A 20,729-nucleotide genomic window follows, 5' to 3' on the forward strand; every position below is an offset into this window, starting at 1 on the left:
TTTTTTATTATTTTGTAAAATAGTTTGGAAAACCAACAGGACAGATAGGACAACATAAAATAACCAGACTGTTTCAATGAAAACAAGACATATGGTTACCCTGTCTATAAGTGTACTATCGGCTTTGTTCTTACCTGGTAAGACACTGAATCCACCCCAGCCAGTCTTCTGCTCTTAGCTTTGCTGTCTGAGTATTTACAAGACACTTCATGTAACACAATGAATATGACAAGTTGATAGAATATTTTTATTTGGAAGATGACAGATAATATAGAATTCACAAAGATTCACAGTAACATGAATAAACCCAGTTTTCTTGACTACTAATGTTCTTGGAGAATAAACTACTGCACAAAAGAAAACATCAGAACCATTATCATCTCAACAATTTATACCTCCTGAGCAGGAACAAGGTTCAGTACTCAAATGATGAGTATACAGGGAAACAAAATCAGGAGAAGTGGGAAGACAATACAGTAAATTGTTTTAAATGAATGGGACAGAGTATGAACTTAAGGGCATGATGACCAAAGATAAACATATTGTTCTATCACATATGAATGTTCCTATCTTTTTCCTAACATGGACTAATATTCATTTACTGCCATATACCTTTGCCAAGAGCTACATAGTTAAAAATTCTTGAAGTTTAATTTACACAGCATAGTCTCAGAAGTCCATCATGTAGTGAAAACATAATCATCCTTAAAGAAGAGTTGCCGCAAATAACATTGCACTGAGCTTGATAGCTGCAGTCGCTTAAGTGCGGCCAGTATCCAGTATTCGGGAGATAGTGGGTTCGAACCCTACTGTCGGCAGCCCTGAAGATGGTTTTCTGTGGTTTTCCATTTTCACACTAGGCAAATGCTGGGTCTGTACTTTAATTAAGACCACAGCCACTTTTTTCCCCACTCCTAGCCCTTTCATGTCCCATCGTCGCCATAAGATCGATCTGAGCCAGTGCAATACAGATTGTCCACAATTTATTGAACAATTAGGTAATACTATATTATCTCCAATATTGTGGTGTAGTGGTTAGTGCGATTAGCTGCCAGCCCTGGAGGCCTCGGTTCAATTCCTGGCTCTGCCACGAAATTTGAGAACTGGAACGAGGTCCACTCAGCCTCGGAAGGTCGGCTGAACAGAGGGGGTTCCGTTCCTACCTCAGCCATCTTCGAAGTGGCTTTCCGTGGTTTCCTACTTCTTCTCTAGGCAAATGCCGGGATGTTACCTAACTTAAGGCCATGACCGTCACCTTCCCTGTTCCTTGTCTATCCCTTGTAATCTTCCCAACCCCCGATAAGGCCCCTGTTCAGCCTAACAGGTGAGGTTCTGGTCCTCGTCCCCAGTTGTATCCCCGACCAAATGTCTCACACTCCAGGACACTGCCCTTGAGGCGGTAGAGGTGGGATCCCTTGCTGAGTCTGAAGGGAAAAACCGACCCTGGAGAGTAAATGGATTTTAAAAAAATTAAAAACTGAACTGACAAGATGTAACCACCATTTAAAAGAGCGAAGTTCCGCTCTCCCGCCTGAGTTTCACTTGTTACCTGTTTAATAATAATAATAATAATAATAATAATAATAATAATAATGGTCTTGGGCCTCTGGAAGGTCTGGTGCAGGTCTTTCGAGTTGACGCTTTATAGGTGACCCATGATGAATCCTAATAAGACTATACGAAAACCCAGTTCCCATGTCATTGGAATTAACCAATAAAGGTTAAAATCACCAATCTGGCCGGGAATCGAACTCAGGACCCCGTGGAACAAAGGCTAGCATGATAACCATTTAGCCGTGGAGCATATATTTGTTTGACAAAATGTAACATCCTCGAAGTGAACATGTTTTGTGCCATTACTAGTAGATGTGGGTTTACTCGATTTTTGTCACCAAGGAGACTTATCATGGGACTTGTGTACCTTGGAAAACCAAACCAATCCCCATGGCACAACAGCCCTGAGGGGCGGGCTTTGGCCTACCAAGGGACCGCTGCTCAGCTGGAAGGCCAGCACATTACAAGGTGTCGTGAGGTCAGCATGACTGATCCTCTCAGCTGTTATTCATGGCTCTCTAGACCGGGGCCGCTATCTCACCATCAGATAGCTCCTCAATTTTAATCACGTAGGCTGAGTGGACTTTGAACCAGCCCTCAGATTCTGGTGAAAATCCCTGACCTGGACGGGAATTGAACCCGTGGCATCCACGTAAGATGCAGGCATGCTAATCCTTCGCGGGGCTGGTCTTGTGTACCTTGACATGGTGGAAAATTGGTTAATGCTACAACTTGTAAATGCATAGGTGTTTTTGGTTTGTAAACATCTACACCTGCCAGATCGATGGAATGGTTGTACATTGGCTGAAGACAAAACATTGTACACACGGACAACCATTCATCAGATTTATTTTTATAGGTCTTGTCAGGGGCATAAATTGAGAGGTTAGACTCTCATGGTTTGATCAGAATATATTTCTTTTGTGTGCTTAATATAGTTCAGTCCCTTTTCCTTCATGGACCTTTCCTTTACCTTTAGAGAAAACTATCACGCCCAATATTATTATTAAACATTCTTTGATTTCCCATGCCTCTGGGTTATGCAGTGCCCTGTTCATCATTTCCTTGCATGGAGAAATAACAGCGCAGAATTAAATTTGCAAGACCTAGGATATCCTTTATTTTGATGTCCTTCATTGACCTTCCATTCCAATGCTGATACCTTCATTCCTTCGAGGGCCCGATGTCTTCTATTTTTCTCTCTGTTCAGCGGTACTTCCCTTTAAAACAACAAACACTACTAAACCACATTCTTGTCATTACCACTTCTAATTATGATTTTAACATGTTCTATATGAGACTTTTTTAAATCAAGAGTACTGGGTTTGAATTCAACATATTTGTAAAGGATATATATACAAAAATAAATCTTTAGTTTATGCGGCTGTCTCTTCCCACACTGTTTCCGTTAGGATGGCAACATTATCCAGATTCCGGCCAGGAAAATATTCGAACGTCCACATGAAGTTGGTGAATACCACTGAAATCACAAAGAAGAAAGATTTTAGAGGGAGTCCTTTAAGTGATCAATCAATATTTCTGTTTAACATTTGTGAGAATTGACAATTAAATACATTGACAGATCCTAAAATATTCCTAAGATTAGACATTTGAAAGTCAAGAAAAGGTTCAGTCTCATTTGAGTCCATGTCTGATAAGACACAATTGAAAATGATTGAACCTAATTTGAAGTTGGTTAGAGAAGAATTTTTTTATCTATTTAATTAGTCTAGGATGGAGGAATTCTCAAATATTTAAACACAGCGAGGTTACAGTGCTGTAACCAACACAGCTGTCAGTGTCGACTACAGCTTTGCTGGGTGTACCACTGTAACCTCGAAGGATATCCACCTATTAACGCCCTTATGGACGGATAGACTTACTTTAATAACACCGGGATATCCTTCAAACAAAAGAAGATTGTTCCTTCAGTGATATGGCGTTGACAAGTACATTTTACAAAGGAAAAATTTTAATGTGTCCTCTTATTCAATACATAACTCGTGGTGAACAGTTAAGATTTTCTTCTGAAAGTTCTCTGTGAAATGTAATTTCACCTTATTTTCTTAACACGGCATAAGCCCAAGAAGCTTTGATCACATCTACAATTACGGGCCATGAAAACATCAATGCTCACATACATTAACTAACTATTCGTGGTGATGGTGACTCTACAAAGACAGACTGTCAATTCCGAATTTTTAACACAGTGATTTTGTCCATTTTTTAATTATATCACACTGCAACATTTTTAGATTAAGAGGTCCACAACCTCACTATAAACACTTATTTTTCATTTCCGTCTTATCACATTTGTTTTCATTCTTTTCTTCACAGGTTTTAACACGCATTTTAGCTTCAATTATGTAAAAATGTTAACTTTTTTTACTTAAGATGTCTCAAACATGTTGATTATTACACCACCTAATGATGGAAATGTGTTTATATTGAATTGTTTTTTTTATTTCCGTCATATCTCTTTTGTTTTTCATTTGTTCCTTCATTATGTTCCTTACACATTTTTAGCTTCTGTTATGTAAATAACTTTGTTGTTGTTTGAGTCAACAATCCATAGACTGGTTTGATACAGCTCTTCATGCCACCCTATCTTGTGCTAACCTTTTCATTTCTACATAACTACTACATCCTGCATCTGTCTAATCTGCTTGTCATATTCGTATCTTGGTCTACCCCTACTGTTCTTACCACCTACACTTCCCTCAAAAACTAACTGTGCAAGTCCTAGGTGTCTTAAAATGTGCTCTATCATTCTATCTCTTCTTCTGGTCAAATTTAGCCAAATCCATCTCCTCTCACCAATTCGATTCAGTATCTCTTCATTCATGTTTCTATCTACCCATCTCACCTTAACCCCCTTTTTTCACTGAAGATGGCTCAAACGAGTCGAAACATGTTTGACATTTTTACTCCATCTAATGATGGAGTTATGTATTGAATAGGAGGACACATTAAAAAATTTCCTTTGTAAAATGAAAACCGTCAATGATTCTAGTATCTTGTAATGGACAGGTACATTAACAGTTAATCAATTTTATTTGCACCAATACTATGATATTTTCTTGTAATACATATTTAACTATGATCCATGATGGGACTACTAATGGACAATGGCTTCATATGTCATCTTTTGTTCAACACAAGTGCAGTTTTGAAATCATTTTAAGTATCGTTAATCTTCTGACGTACTAGTTTTTATTAAAATCTACTTAACCATTTATCAAACGTCTAATGTGTAAAGTTTTAATGTGTACACTAGTGTATTTTAAGTGTTTGTATCATCATGTCCATCCTAGACTACAATGTAATCAAAATCGACGATGGAGTAACTACATCAGGAAAGGTAACTCAGACCAACGGGGTACCCCAAGGAGACCCCTTAAGCCCGCTGTTATTCAGCATAGCAACAGCAGTCATCACTTGAATAACGATAGACTCTCCCGAGATTACTGTATTAATGTACGCTGACGATATGGCTCTGGGATCATATTCAAAGACAGAACTTCAGGGGACAATTTTAAAGTTAGAAACATGGGCATCAGAGAATAAATTTGAGATTAACCAGGAAAAGACAGTTCATATGGTGTTCAGAAAAGGCAGCAAGTTAGCCACAGATGACACTATAACGCTAAAAAAAAATCCATTAGAAACAGTCATGAAATTCAAATACTTAGGCATCACATTTCAAACGACCATGACTTCCTTCAATTACCACATCATAGACAGAACGACAGCAGCATTCAAGGCCAACCACAACATCAAGAACCTATCTATGCTATCACTCAACACAGTGAGGACATTATTCAAAACCACAATAACTGATTGTCACATACGGAATCGAGATAATCTGGGAAAACCTGACAATTAGCGACCTGGAGAAGATAGAAAAAGTCAAAGCAAGATTCCTCATGAAGGCCCTAGGAGCGAGTTAATCGGCTCCTTCCAGACTCGTCTACGTTCTGGCCCGGGAAACGTATTTCATAGAAGATCTACAAATCAACCTTCCTCTGCCATCTACCAAACCGTTCCAAGCACTACAGGAGAAACTTCTTAAGGAAACGCGCCAATATAGACTTTGAATTCTACGGCAGTGATGCTATAATCGATTGAAACTGGAGCAAAGAACTGCAAGAACAATAAGACATGTTATAACCAGATACATGATACATAGCTTCCACCACAAAATATGTGCAAAGGCAAAATACCATAACCCAACGAATGACTGTGTTTGCACACTGTGCTAAGTCATCTGTGATCGTTACCACATCCTAAAGTGTAAAAAGAGACAAGAAACACTACCTGAATATAGCAAAGAAAGAACCCATTAAATTCAATACTCATTCGAGTGCTCCTTATTGTTATTTGTAACCTTAACTCAGGAGGTTTAACCCCCCCTCGTTTACGAGGTCACTATGTCCCAATTCTAATTTTATGATTAATAACTGAGGATGACCACTATGTACGGTCGAAACTAGTACTGTTTGAGAGTAAACTGTATTGGTTAGGTGGATAATAAACTAAAGGTTTTGTAAAAAGTAAGTCATATCCATCAATACAGGCCCAATCATGAAACTGATTGCTTATACGTAATCACCAAATCCGTTCAAACAGGACCAATGTGCTGTTATTCTGTTCTTGGCTGCCAAAGGACAAACACCGGTGGACATCCATCAGAGAATGAAGACTGTGTATAAGGCAGCATGCCTGTTGAAAACCACCGTTGCAAAATGGTGCACCAAGTTCCATGCCGGTCGATCTGAGAGACCAGCCTTATCCATTATGCCAGCTCAGGTGAGAGACATTCCAGCACCCGCCCTACAGTCCTGATTTCTCCCCGTGCAATTATCATGCCTTCGGTCCCCTCAAAAAGGCCTTGAAGGGTCGACGCTTCCTGTTGGATGAGGATGTACAGCAGGCAGTTATGCACTTCTTCACGCAGCAGGACACTGTGTTTTACCACATGGGGATCTTCAACCTGGTGTGTCAGTGGGATCAGTGCCTCAATGCTCATGGCGATTTTGCCTGGTTGGCATCCTGATTCAGGATTGTATGATTGTTGAACGAAAACTTATTGATCGACCCTTATATTTATGACCTGTACAGAGTTTCTTCGTTTGATTTCAAGTGTAGCTCCTTTCTTCACCAAATGTCAATGTTTCATTTCCTCCTATCTCTACTTATGAGGGAGCCCACTGAAAAACTACTGTCTCCCTCATTTACCGAGATGATTTATCATCTTTCTTGTTTATTTTCCTGGCCGAGTTATTGTTTGAACTGCAGATATTGAACCTACTAGGAAGACAGCCGTTTGAAAGACATTGATCTGAGAAGGAAATGTTGTGAATGACTCCACTGAAACTGGCTTTGTTGGCCCAAATGCACCTGCGCCACAACATGTACGGCTGCAGTGGTCAAGCGAACAGACACACGTTCGGAGACCTGGGGCATGACCAAGCTGGCAGACCACAGAGCATGACGATCATTACATTATTCAGATGTCCTGAACAGACTCCAAGCAGTAGGAGCATACATTCCAGCTAGTATGGCATACGCAACAAACAACTCGTAATCATTTGCATGCGCCTGGCTTACAATCCAGCAAATACACCTCTGACCCCATAACATCAACATGTGAGGCTGTCCTGATGTTGCGAATGATCACGCTTGATGTCGCCTTCAGTGATGAATCGTGCTTTCATCTTGGCTGCAATGACGGTCGCAATTCTGTCCGATACACCACTGAAAATCATTGGTAGAGATCTATTTCCACCTTGTCAGTACTATAAAATGCCATACATGTTTCGAGAACTTCACTTGTTCACTTTTATCACCGACCAAACGCACCATCAAATAATTTGCGGCCTTGATACCTAACCTTATCACAAAAAACTCTAAATAAGTTATTATTAAAATACAAGACTTGTCAACTAAATAATATATTTAAAAATACATAAAAACCAAAAAACATTTACATAAAATAAGCATCTCTTTCTTCTTAAACATCCAATAGTCACTAAAAACAAAGTGTGCGTCTACAATTTAAAATGTTTATTTCAGCTCCTTCTGTTTAAAACTTCCTCCAAATGGCCAACCTCTTTCTGGTCGGGTGTGATTTAGCTTTCTGTACATGATGTGGCTGTTTGTATAATGGTTAAAATAATAAAATCGTGTCCAATGGCGTACTGGGAAGAGGGGCTACGCCGATCTTATTGTCGAGAGGCACAGCGGGCCAACCGCAGGTGTTACAGTCTGGGAAGCTATGCTGAGGGCACAGTGACTGCTTGAAAGTATGTGGAGAGCGTTGTTAATCCAGTGATCTGGTTGTCCCTCTGAATAATTATGTTATTGGCTTTACCCTCCCCTGCGAACCATGTGACCTTGCTGCGATGGGGAGGCTTGCATGTCCCAATGAAGCAGATAGCTGAGCCGCACGTGCAACCATATTGAATGGGTATCTGTTGAGAGACCAGACTACCAAATGGTTCATTGAAAGGTGGGTAGCAGCCTTTCGGAAATTACAAGGGCAGCAGTCTAGATGATTGACTGATACGGCCTTGTAATAATACTCAACATGGCTTAGCTGTGTTGATACTGCTATACGGCTGAAAGCAGCGGGAAACTACAGCCGTAAGCCTTAACTAACTCCCGAGGACATGCAGCTCTCTCTATATGAATGACGAACTGATGATGGCTTCCTCCCGGGTGAAATATTCCGGAGGTAAACTAGTCCCCCATTCGGATCTCCAGGGGGGGGCTACACAAAAGAGGGCATTCAATCAATCAATACTGATCTGCATTTAGGGCAGTCGCCCAGGTGGCAGATTCCCTATCTGTTACTTTCCTAGCCTTTTCCTAAATGATTTCAAAGAAATTGGAAATTTATTGAACGTCTCCCTTGGTAAGTTATTCCAATCCCTAACTCCCCTTCCTATAAATGAATATTTGCCCCAGTTTGTCCTCTTGAATTCCAACTTTATCTTCATATTGTGATCTTTCCTACTTTTATAACGCCATTCAAACTTATTCGTCTACTAATGTCATTCCACGCCAACTCTCCGCTGACAGCTCGGAACATACCACTTAGTCGAGCAGCTATTCTTCTTTCTCTCAATTCTTCCCAACCCAAACATTGCAACATTTTTGTAATGCTACTCTTTTGTCGGAAATCACCCAGAACAAATCGAGCTGCATTTCTTTGGATTTTTTCCAGTTCTTGAATCAGGTAATCCTGGTGAGGATCCCATACACTGGAACCATACTCTAGTTGGGGTCTTACCAGAGACTTATATGCCCTCTCCTTTACATCCTTACTACAACCCATAAACACCCTCATAACCATGTGCAGAGATCTGTACCCTTTATTTACAATCCCATTTATGTGATTACCCCAATGAAGATCTTTCCTTATATTAACACCTAGATACTTACAATGATCCCCAAAAGGAACTTTCACCCCATCAACGCAGTAATTAAAACTGAGAGGACTTTTCCTATTTGTGAAACTCACAACCTGACTTTTAACCCCGTTTATCATCATACCATTGCCTGCTGTCCATCTCAGCAGGCAGTATCATCAGGAAGATGGATACTGACATTCTGCGAGTCGGAGTGTGGAATGTTAGAAGTTTGAATCGTTATGGTAGGTTAGAGAATATGAAAAGGGAGATGGATAAACAAAAGTTAGATGTAGTTGGTGTAAGTGAAGTACGTTGGCAGGAAGAACAGGATTTTTGGTCAGGCAACTACCGAATTATCAACACAAAATCAAACAGGGGAAATGCAGGAGTTGGTTTAATAATGAATAAGAAAATAGGGCAGCGGGTAAGCTACTATGACCAGCATAGTGAAAGAATTATTGTCGTCAAGATAGACACCAAATCAATGCCCACCATGATAATGCAAGTCTATATGCCTACTAGTTCAGCGGATGATGAGGAAATCGAAAGAATATGTGAAGAGGTAGAAGATTTAATACAATATGTAAAAGGTGACGAGAATCTAACTGTGATAGGAGACTGGAATGCAGTGGTAGGCCAAGGAAGAGAAGGTAATACAGTAGGAGAATTCGGATTGGGACAAAGGAACGAAAGAGGAAGTCGGCTGGTTGAATTCTGCACTGATCATAATTTAGTCCTTGCCAATACTTGGTTCAAACACCACAAACGACGGCTGTATACGTGGACGAGACCTGGAGACACTGGAAGGTATCAAATAGACTTCGTTATGATTAGGCAGAGATTCAGAAACCAGGTGTTCGATTGCAAAACTTTCCCAGGAGCAGACGTGGACTCTGACCACAACCTGTTGGTCATGAAATGCCATCTGAAGTTGAAGAAATTGAAGAAAGGAAAGAATGGAAAAAGATGGGATCTAGACAAGTTGAAAGAAAAGAGTGTGAGGGATTGTTTCAAGGAACATGTTGCACAAGGACTAAATGAAAAGGCTGAAGGAAACACTATAGAGGAAGAGTGGAGAGTCATGAAAAATGAAGTCAGTAGGGCTGCTGAAAAAATGTTAGGAAGGAAGAAAAGATCAACTAAGAATCAGTGGATAATTCAGGAGATACTAGATCTGATTGATGAATGACGAAAATACAAGATTTCTAGAAATGAAGAGGGCAGAAAAGAATACAGGCAATTAAAGAATGAAGTGGATAGAAAGTGCAAGGTAGCTAAGGAAGAATGGCTGAAGGAGAAGTGCAATGGTGTTGAAGGTTGTATGGTCCTAGGAAAGGTAGATGCTGCATACAGGAAAATCAAGGAAACCTTTGGAGAAAGGAAATCTAGGTGTATGAATATTAAGAGCTCAGATGGAAAGCCACTTCTAGGGAAGGAAGACAAAGCAGAAAGATGGCAGAAACATATCCAACAGTTGTATCAAGGTAAAGATGTAGATGATTTGATTCTGGAACAAGAAGACGGTGTTGAATGGGAGACCCAGTTTTGAGGTCAGAGAGTGACAGAGCTGTGAGAGACCTAAATAGGAACAAGGCACTTGGAATTGATAACATTCCCTCTGAATTACTGACTGCCTTAGGAAAAACCAACATGGCAAGGTTATTTCATTTAGTGTGTAAAATATATGAGACAGGAGAAGTCCCATCCAATTTTCAGCAGAATGTTGTTGATACCTATTCCCAAGAAAGCCGGTGCTGACTAGTGTGAAAACTACTGCACCATTAGTTTAGTATCTCATGCCTGAAATTTTTTTAACACTTTCTTTGGGGCCGGGAAAGGGCTAGGAATGGGAAGGAAGCGGCCGTGGCCTTAATTAAGGTACAGCCCCAGCATTTGCTTGGTGTAAAAATGGGAAACCACAAAAAACCATCTTCAGGGCTGCCGACAGTGGAGTTCAAACCCACTATCTCCCGAATACTGGATACTGGCCGCACTTAAGCGACTGCCTATCGAGCTCGGTACACGTATTATTTACAGAAAAATGGAAAGACAAGTGGAAGCTGAGTTGGGAGAAGATCAATTTGGCTTCAGAAGAAATGTAGGAACACGTGAAGCAATCCTGACTACGTGTGATCCTAGAGGATTGAATTAAGAAGGAGAAGCCCACGTACATGACGTTCGTAGATCTAGAAAAGGCATTCGATAATGTTGATTGGACCAAGCTATTTAAGATTCTGAAGGTGATTGGAATCAGATACTGAGAACGAAGAATTATCTACAATCTGTATAAAAATCAGTCTGTAGTCATAAGAATCGAGGGCTTTGGAAAAGAAGCAGCAATACAGAAAGAAGTCAGGCAAGGCTGCAGTTTGTCCCCCTCCTTTTCGATATTTACATAGAACAGGCAGTAAAGGAAAGAAAAGAGGAATTTGGAAAGGGAATCACAATCCAAGGAGAGGAAATCAAAACATTGAGATTTGCCAGTGATATTGTTATTTTATCTGAGACTGCAGAAGATCTTGAGAAGCTGCTGAGTGGTATGGACAAAGTCTTGGGTAAGGAGTACAAGATGAAAATAAATAAGTACAAAACAAAAGTAATGGAGTACAGTCGAACGAAGGCAGGTGATGCAGGAAATATTAGGTTAGGAAATGAAGTCTTAAAGGAAGTAGATGAATATTGTTACTTGGGTAGTAAAATAACTAACAATGGCAGAAGTAAGGAGGATATAAAATGCAGACTAGCACAAGCAAGGAAGAGCTTTCTTAGTAAAAGAAATTTGTTGACTTCAAACACTGATGTAGAAATTAGAAAGATATTTCTGAAGACTTTCATCTGGAGCGTGGCATTGTATGAAAGTGAAACATGGACGATAACTAGCTCAGAAAGAAAGAGAATAGAAGTTTTTGAAATGTGGTGTTACAGAAGAATGCTGAAGGTGAGATGGATAGATCAAATCACGAATTAAGAGATAATGAATCGAATCGGTGAGAGGAGATCGATTTGGCTAAATTTGACGAGAAGAAGAGATAGAATGATAGGACACGTCTTAAGACACCCAGGACTTGTTCAGTTGGTTTTTGAAGGAAGTGTAGGCAGTAAGAATGGTAGGAGTAGACCAAGGTATGAATATGACAAGCAGATGTAGGATGCAATAGTTACATAGAAATGTAAAGGTTAGGACAGGATAGGGTGGCATGGAAACTGCATCAAACCAGTCTATGGACTGATGACTCAAACAACAACATTGGCTTTACATCTCACTAACTACTTTTATGCTTTTCAGAGACACCAAGGTGCTAAAATTCAGTCCCACAGCAGTTATTTTAATGTGCCACTAAATCTACCGACACTAAGCTGATGATTTTAAGCGCCTTCAAATACCACCAGACTGAGCCAGGATCAAACCTGCCAAGTTGGGTCAGAAGGCCTGCACCTCAACCGTCTGAGTCACTCAGCCCGGCAGTTGTCCCTCTGACAGCAACCATTGCAAATGGGAGGTTTCAGAAGAACAATCACACTGCAGACATCTCCAGGGAATCTCTCCAAACCCTATCGAGCATGTGTGGAACATGCACAACTCCCCTCAGCCAGCCTGAACTGTGGATGAATTGACCCTCGTGGTCCAGCAAGCATGGGTTTCAGCTCCACAGGCCATGATCCAGGGTCTTACTGACTCTGTACCGTGCAGGATTCCACAAAGGTTTGCAGCTCAGGCTGACCTTTGTCCGCATGTGCACAGGGGCACCTGAACGTGTTATCACACCCGTCCATACTTAGACCATTGTAGGCACACCCGTTCATAGTGTTGGAATTTCCATGTTCCTTAGCGTATGATAGAAGTATGGACATATCACTTACACATCTCTCCCTCCTGCAGATCTCCCAGCAGCTCAGGACAAGACGAGTTGCACGGGTTATGAGGTGTGAGGCGGAAGTTTGTAGATCCTCTGAGTTGTGCCAGCATTATGAGACCCGAGTCCAATTCCACCTGGGAAAAAAATTACAATATTTTAATCTTCAAAAACTGTTGACTGTAAGAAAATAGCAGAAGTACATGTCACAGCTTGGAGAAGAAATTCAAGATATAAACAAAAGGAATGGAATGCATTCAAATGAAATCAGGTGATGTAGGAAATATTAGATAAGGAAATGAAAACCTTGAGGAGTAAATGAATATTGCTACCTGGGTAGAAGAATTTATTGATGAAGGCAGAAGTAAGATGCACACTGGTGATATAGATTGTGATTCCCATAAGAAACCTGAAATATTTTTCCTGAATGAGTAAATTCATAATTCCAATATAAATGGTCCGTTAGTGGAAATATAAATTTTCCAGCTGACTCATTCTTGGTTGCCAACAGCTTTGGGCAGATGAGCTCCTTTAGGTGGGGTGATGGCCCCTTCAATGGAAGAAATGGAAGTCATCTCATCATGTCTCACGAAGCTTCTTTGAAAGGATCAAAGTAGAGGTCCTTGAGACTCTGCTGGCTGCCAGTATCAGCAGTAGGAGTGGTGGCAGATGAACTCGATAGTAGAGTCAACGGCAGCGTCCAGGTCTCAGTCAAACCAGACTAATCTGGCTTCACGTCAGGTGGCAACCGGCTGTAAAACATTATATCAAACCATGCTGACTATGAGATGGTTGTGGTGGTGGTGATTATTACTTTAAGAAGAAGAAGAAGTACAACTAGGCAACCATCCTCTATATAACATTAATCAGAGAGAGTAAAAATGAAAGGGAACCAACACTTCAAAAAATGAAGGTATCGGCCAAAGAAAGACAAGGGGCCATGAAGGGCATGAAAATTAAAGACTCCCTAGCCCTCAGAAAATAGCATCGGAGTCGGAAAAAAACAACAAGAGTTGACCAAGGAAGGTTGGATAGGATAGACGAAAGTGAGCAGCCTGGCACAAGTAAGTGGAAGCAATGCCAGGACTTAGCTGAGGGTCGCATGGTCGCCAACCCACGCTCCAAAGTTCAGGGCCCCTTTTAGTCACCTCTTACGACAGGCAGGGAATAGCAAGGGTGTTATTCTACCGCCCCAACCTACAGGGGGGGACTTTGAGAGTACGACATACTGTATTTGTAGAAAGATAACCGAATCGTCACCTCCCCGCAAAAGTGAGGTAAAAGCTACGATACCTGCCTCCAGGCAGAAAGCAGGGAATATGTTGGCAAAGTTGAGAATCGGCACGTGGAATGTTGGCATGCTCACCAGAAAATCCTATGAACTTGCAGACATTCTAGAAAGGCGCCAACTGGACATTGCAGCTGTACAGGAGACAAAGTGGAGTGGGAGAAAAGCCAGAAACATTGGCCACAGCTATAAGCTCTTCTACAGCAATGACACCAAAGTAGGAAATGGTGCAGGAATACATTTCTAAATATTTGAGTGCGATTTGATAAAATCTGATGATGTTCTCTCAAGAACAAAACATGTTATTCTATTTTAATTAAATTGTTTCTTTTTCAGGTGTAATACTGTTACCATGCAGCTTGCGGCCGCCTCCCCCACTGAGTTTTCTTGAATAAGGATCTCAAAATATATACCAAACTAATGGTAAACCAAGTTGTAGTCCTGGACACTTTATCGTCATGACATAAATAAACTGGAACGCTTCCATCAGCAGAAACTTAGATCCATCATGAACATCAAATGGGATGACTACATAAGCAATGCAGCAGTTCTTGACAAGGCGCATATAAACACCATAGAAGCCTTCATCATCACTCATCGGCTTAGATGGGTTGGTCACATCCAGCGAATGAATGATAGCAGACTACCTAAACAACTTCTTTACGGTGAGATTGGTCATAACAAAAGGCCTCAAGGTGCTCCCTTGAAACGTTATAAAGATCAGTTTAAGAAGAATATGAATAGCACTAACAACTGCACCAAGCCATGTTCTCTGGTGCAAAGCGACTGCAAAAGGTGTCTCACTGTTTGAGCAGGCACGTCGCAGACAAGAAACTGAAACACATGAAAAACGGAAACTACGTCAGATCCAACCGATTCTTCCACCCACCTTTAGATGTGACTTGTGTGGCACATGTTTCTTGCAAAGATCAGTCATCAGCGACATCTCCACAGAGCCAACAGACTTTAAGAGGAACTGCAGGAGAAAAACGTATTCTCAGAAACGAGTAGCGGCCAACAACGACTGTTACCATTTGTTTTCTGTTTTTCCAGATAGTTTATAAATGTATTTATTCAAAATTAGTTTCAGCAGAGTGAAGAGCCTAAAGAAGAGTTATAAATTAACTGAGTTGGAACTAAAATGAAATGACTTCAGATATCATTAAAAAAAAATCAGGACAAGGAAAGGACAAAAGGTAGATCTGTGACAGCCCAACCTAGGAGATCCTTACACAACAGTGACAGAAGAAGAAGAAGAAGGAGGAGGAGCAGGAGAAGATGAAGCATAATATAATGCGATCTGTGTTCTCCATGCCCAGTTTACTTTCAATTGTTAATTATATCTTCAAGAAAAATAAAAGAGAGAGTCTGTGTTTGTACAAACTCCCTTGTTTCCCAAACCACTCCATGCCCTCACTATAGATGTAAACAAACATCAGCGCGCTCACTCACTAGCGGTAACGGCTGATCAGACGAGTAATACAAACACAGGTTACCTGACATCCTTGTATGTACAACATGACTTACATGAAGCACCAGCAACTAGAGTGTTAGTCTGATCTAGCTTGTGGTTGTTCCACAGTTTGAAATTAAATTAATAATGGAAGCTCCCAATATGAACTGCTCTCACCTTCTTGTAGATCTTGGTGTTGTAGTCTGACGACATGAGCACCCAGTTGAAGTGAGCTGGCGATACAGAGCTGGACAGGAAGTATGGCCGCTGGTAGAACTTACGCAGAGCCTTCACCGCATGGATGTCGCAGTTCTGCCTGTCAACAAAGAGGAACACAGTGAGACTGGAAAAACATGGTGAATATGAAAAGTTTACAAAGCTCCTCCTTAGGGACATGAGAGTTGAATGACATTGTGACTGGTGTCCCACCCAAGTGGTTGGTAGTGGATATCAGATATTTAAACAAGGAGTTGCACCTGCATGGTTCGGATTCCACATGAAATGGAGTCCTTGTGACTACGATCACGATATCAACAGTTGTGTTAAACTGGATTCACTCTTGAGGATCGGGGCAGTGGAATGAACCTGTAGTATCCCATCTCTGCTACGAAAGTTGACTGAGAGAAGACTCCTGGGGCTCCCTCGCTGAGTCAGGCATTGTTCCTCATCTTTTGCTTCTGAATTTCCTTGGTCAAATTTCTTCTCCTCCGACCCCAAAAGTTTGTCAGGTCTGCAGGTCGTTTGTGGCCCTTTTCTTCCTTTTGCTGCTACCTTCTTTCTTTCAAGTGTTGGACCAATTCCATTTTTTCCCTCTCATTAGAATCAAGAGAATGATTCCTTTTAAAACAATAATCACCACCACTACAAACTTGATCTTTTATTTTGTGTACCTACCCTCCTTCTTAACTCCTGTTCTTTTATAAATTTGCTTGTTCTTTCTGCATTAAATTAACCAAGGAATCCTTGACCATAAAACTTCTTACCTCATCACACTCCTCCTTTCCCCTTATCCACCTCGTACCTGGTCAGGGCATTTATGGCACTTCTCCACTTTCCTTTCTCCTTCCACCATTCCTCTTCCTTCATTTTGTCTCAGTCCGGATTTTTTTCTTCTTCTTGCACTCCTCTTTATTGAATTGATCCACCTTGTTCTAGGTCTCCCTCATTCTTCCCCTCCCCTGAACTTCATCTCCATAATATGTTTTAGTATTCTTTCCTCCTCCATCCTCTTTACATGTCCAAACCATGTTAGTTTACTCCTATCAATTCTCTCATTTAGGTTTTCCATTCCAACCTCCTTTCTCACATATTCATTTTAATTTTACAACCCCATGGCACAACAGCCCTGAAGGGCCTTGGCCTACCAATAGACTGCTGCTCAGCCTGAAGGCCTGCAGATTACGAGGTGTCATGTGGTCAGCAGGAAGATTCTTCTTGGCTGTTTGTCTTGGCTTTCATTATTCAATCCCCCATTTCTTCTTTGGCCTTCACACTAACTTTGGCTTTTTTCTTATTGTTTAATAGGTCCAGTTGCTCCACAATGAACTGAGAAATCTTCACCACCCTTTTCTTACAAATATTGATTCGACCTTCACGCACAGCACTTGCCTTCAGCATCATAGATATCTACTTGAAGTTCATCCAATGACATGTTTTTAAATTTATTTACATCATGTGTATGACTTATTTCCTTTACATCAGTGTCAAGCAATGTCACACAACCGTCAGAACTTGTGTGAAAGATACGCATTTTAAGAACAATTAGTACCTAGAAATCTATTAGTAACTCGTATCCTCATCCCGAGGCAGTGCAGCTCTTTTCAGGCACACCCCGAATGGAGGTGAGTTGCATGTGCCATTTCAACCACAGACCAGCCCTCCTGCCATTATTAAATTTCTGGCAGTACCAGGAATCGAACCCGGACCCCGAGCACGGCAGCTAATAGCACTAACCGTCACGCTATGGAGGCAGACGGTATTTAATTTTGCTGTCTTGAATTCTACTCTCATCCCTACTTGTCACTGTCCAGGTCTCAGCCACATAGATCAATATGGATGTGTAATACATTATCTCTTTACACTTCCTAGGTACTGCCTTATTCCAGACAAGGAAGACCTCTTCCATTTTCCTTCTGATCAGTGTTAATGGAAGATAGTTGCCGAGTTGCACTTCGTTCCACGACCATCACAACAGATTTGTCATCCACTGAACAAATTTGGGATGGCAATGTCTGTACTATATCAACCATCGGTATGAACATTCCTCAGTACATGTGTGTTGTTTCCAGGAAGAATGGCTGAATGTACTTGAGGGTCTTATCTGGAAGCTGAATGTGGTCAGCACGATAAATCTTCTTAGCCGTTTGTCTTGGCTTTCATTATTCAATCCCCCCCTTTCTTTTTTGGCCTTTGCACTAACTCACACAAAATCAATCAATCACCATTGATTTACATTTAGGGCAGATTCCCTATCAATTTCTTAGCTAGTCTTTTCTTGACCCTGAAATTGGCTTTCAGCATAGACCAAAGTGTCAAATGTTCGTATTTCATCACATAATTTTCTCATTTCTTCAACAGATGTCATGATAGCCTAGTTTTTGTCGTTCTCAATGCCCGCAGCAGCCGTGAGTTCACCTTAATTACAATCTCTTTGGGTGCAATTTCACAGAAATAAATGAGTGCAGTTTTCCGACCATCTGTTTGAACACCATTGCTGTAGGGTTTGCTATTCTACTTCATTTTATATCACAGTTTTCTGTTCGGTGCAAGTTATTTACTTCCGTATATATATTATTTGAATTATTATGTAAATGTTAATACAGTGTGTGTTTAAATGTGGCGTCTGCATAGATAGATAGATAGATAAGAAATGGGTGAGCCCTGTTTTTGCAGAGCTCCACACGTAGGTCTATGAAGACCCTTTGTGCCCCTTGAACGGGTTTGCCTAGTCCAGACCTAGTGCTCCTATAAAGGATACTAGTGTCTGGATTTTGGCGTTCCTGATGTCCTCCAGGCTCACAAAATGTGAGCCCAGGTATCGATGTCTAGTGCTTGCAAAAGCCTCGCACTGACATAACACATGCGCGGAGGTCTCCTCCTCCTTGCCGCATCTTCTACACATGGGATCCTGGGTGATTTTCATGATGTGTAGGTGTCTCTGTAAGGTATTGTGGCCTGTTAACAGTCCAACTACCATTCTCATTCTGGTCCTATTAAAATTCATTAGGACCTTTTTATAGCTTTGACTAGGCCCTTTGATAAGTTCACGTGCCTGTCTTGCTATGGTTAACCTCTTCCAAATATCTAGGTGAGACTGGTTTATCCATTGGGATACTGCCAGTCTCACACTTCGGAGTGACACTCCCAGGAAGGGCTCTGGTCCTGTGAAGGAACCCATTGAGCCCTGTTTCGCTAGTTTGTCAGCTTCTTCATTTCCACTGATTCCTGTGTGCCCAGGAACCCATAATAAGGTAACTGAGCTAAACTCACACAGCTGATCTAACATCCTTTGGCATTCCCATACCAGTTTTGATGTTGTTTTAACTGCACATAGTGCTTTTAACGCTGCCTGGCTATCACTACATATAGTGATGTGTCTTCTGTGTCCAGGCATTTTCCATATATTTAAAGCACAGGCTAGTATTGCGTATACTGGCGTCTGCATAGTAACTCATAGTAACATCATCCCACAAGAAATATTCTCTCCTTCTCTCTCTTTCTCTCATTATACACTGCCAGAAGAAAACATGCAACATCCTCAGGGAAAAAAAATTACAAATCCAGACCAAATGAAACACACATCACAGTAAAGGATGCCCAAACATTTGCAACAATTCACAGTGTACCCCGCTCTCTAGTAGCAATGCAGGTGTGTATTCGCTCATGCAAACGATCATAAATGTGTCAAATGGCATCCTGCGATGGGTTGTCCCAAGCATCTTGCACCTTTTGATGCAATTCGGCAATGGTTCTTGTGGGCTCTGGAGAATGCGTAAGTACCTGCTTCATCATGTCCCATACCTGTTCAGTTGGCAACAGATCCGGTGATCTTGCTGGTCAGAGCAGCTGTATGTGGACATGTACTGTCCTGCTGAAATGGCAGTAGCACAGGGACAACAACCTGTGCACTAACAGACGCTGGTTACATTACCTGCAGAAACACCAACTGTGACCGCGAGTTGTAAATGATGGCCCTCCACACCATGAAGCCTGGGGTGGGATCTAGGTGTCATGGGAAAATGCATGCTGGAATAGGCCACTCACCAGGTCTACGCCGTACACGTGTACATCTATCATTTGCATACAGACAGAACCTACTCTCATCACTGAAGACAACAGAGCACCATTCTCCTCTCCAGTTGACTCTTTCACAACACCAGATTAGCCATGCTTGGCAGTGTCGTGGTGTCAGTGGTAGCCTGACCGGACGCACAGATGATTGTAATCCTGCTGCAAGCAGACAGTTCTCAGTGGTTCTTTGTGACACAGCAGGTGCAACATGTGACCAAATTTTGTTCCTGGATGATGTTTGGTCGGCCACCGCTTCTCGCACAGTGTGTCAGTCTTGACAAGAGTCTGTATTACGCGGACATCCAGAGCCTGGTCTAAGGGTGGGGGAATGTTCCGCAGACCACTGCTTAAAGCAACGACAGACCACAGATACATTGTGCCCAACATGTGCAGCAATCCGTCCATATGTCCATCCAGCTTCCTGCAGGCCCACAGTGCGACCCCTTTCAAATGACTGCAGTTGTTCAACAGAAGCACATACTCATGGGCAGGGCATGGTTGTACTCTAGAATGAATGTCGCAAACACTGTTCACCTCTAACCTCAGTACAATTACCGCCTGCAGAGTAAAAACAGAGTGCACATGGACAGGCCTCCTGAGAGTTATCTGATCACCGATGTCTGTGACAGATGAATAACTAACACAACAACCCCTCATTATGCACATATTATACCCTGGTGCCACTGAACACAGTCCTTGAGGATAGATTTATTGTTACTTTCTTGATGTGACATTTGAGCAGTTGATCTTTTACAAATTAGGTTTTCTTAATAACAGTTGGTAATAGTGATAACAGAAGCATATGAAATGTATGATTCTCTGTGCTGTGAACAATGTTAACAACCAAAAATAACCATATCATTACACAAGGGCTG

General features: G+C 41.4%; 1 protein-coding gene across 1 annotated transcript in view; it reads right to left on the reverse strand.

Moving 5' to 3' along the window:
* Nucleotides 1-239: 239 nt before the first annotated feature.
* The window catches only part of LOC136886510 (uncharacterized), a 116,090-nt gene continuing 95,600 nt past the window's right edge, over nucleotides 240-20,729 (reverse strand). Inside the window, exons 5-7 of the mRNA XM_067159326.2 lie at nucleotides 15,742-15,880; nucleotides 12,831-12,960; nucleotides 240-3,034 (exon numbers count right to left, since the gene is read on the reverse strand). Coding sequence (XP_067015427.1) covers nucleotides 2,931-3,034; nucleotides 12,831-12,960; nucleotides 15,742-15,880 — 373 coding nt within the window. The 3' untranslated portion in view covers nucleotides 240-2,930. The remainder of the gene's footprint in view (nucleotides 3,035-12,830; nucleotides 12,961-15,741; nucleotides 15,881-20,729) is intronic.

The sequence above is a fragment of the Anabrus simplex genome, chromosome X (assembly GCF_040414725.1).
Source record: "Anabrus simplex isolate iqAnaSimp1 chromosome X, ASM4041472v1, whole genome shotgun sequence".
NCBI classification, from domain to species: domain Eukaryota; kingdom Metazoa; phylum Arthropoda; class Insecta; order Orthoptera; family Tettigoniidae; genus Anabrus; species Anabrus simplex.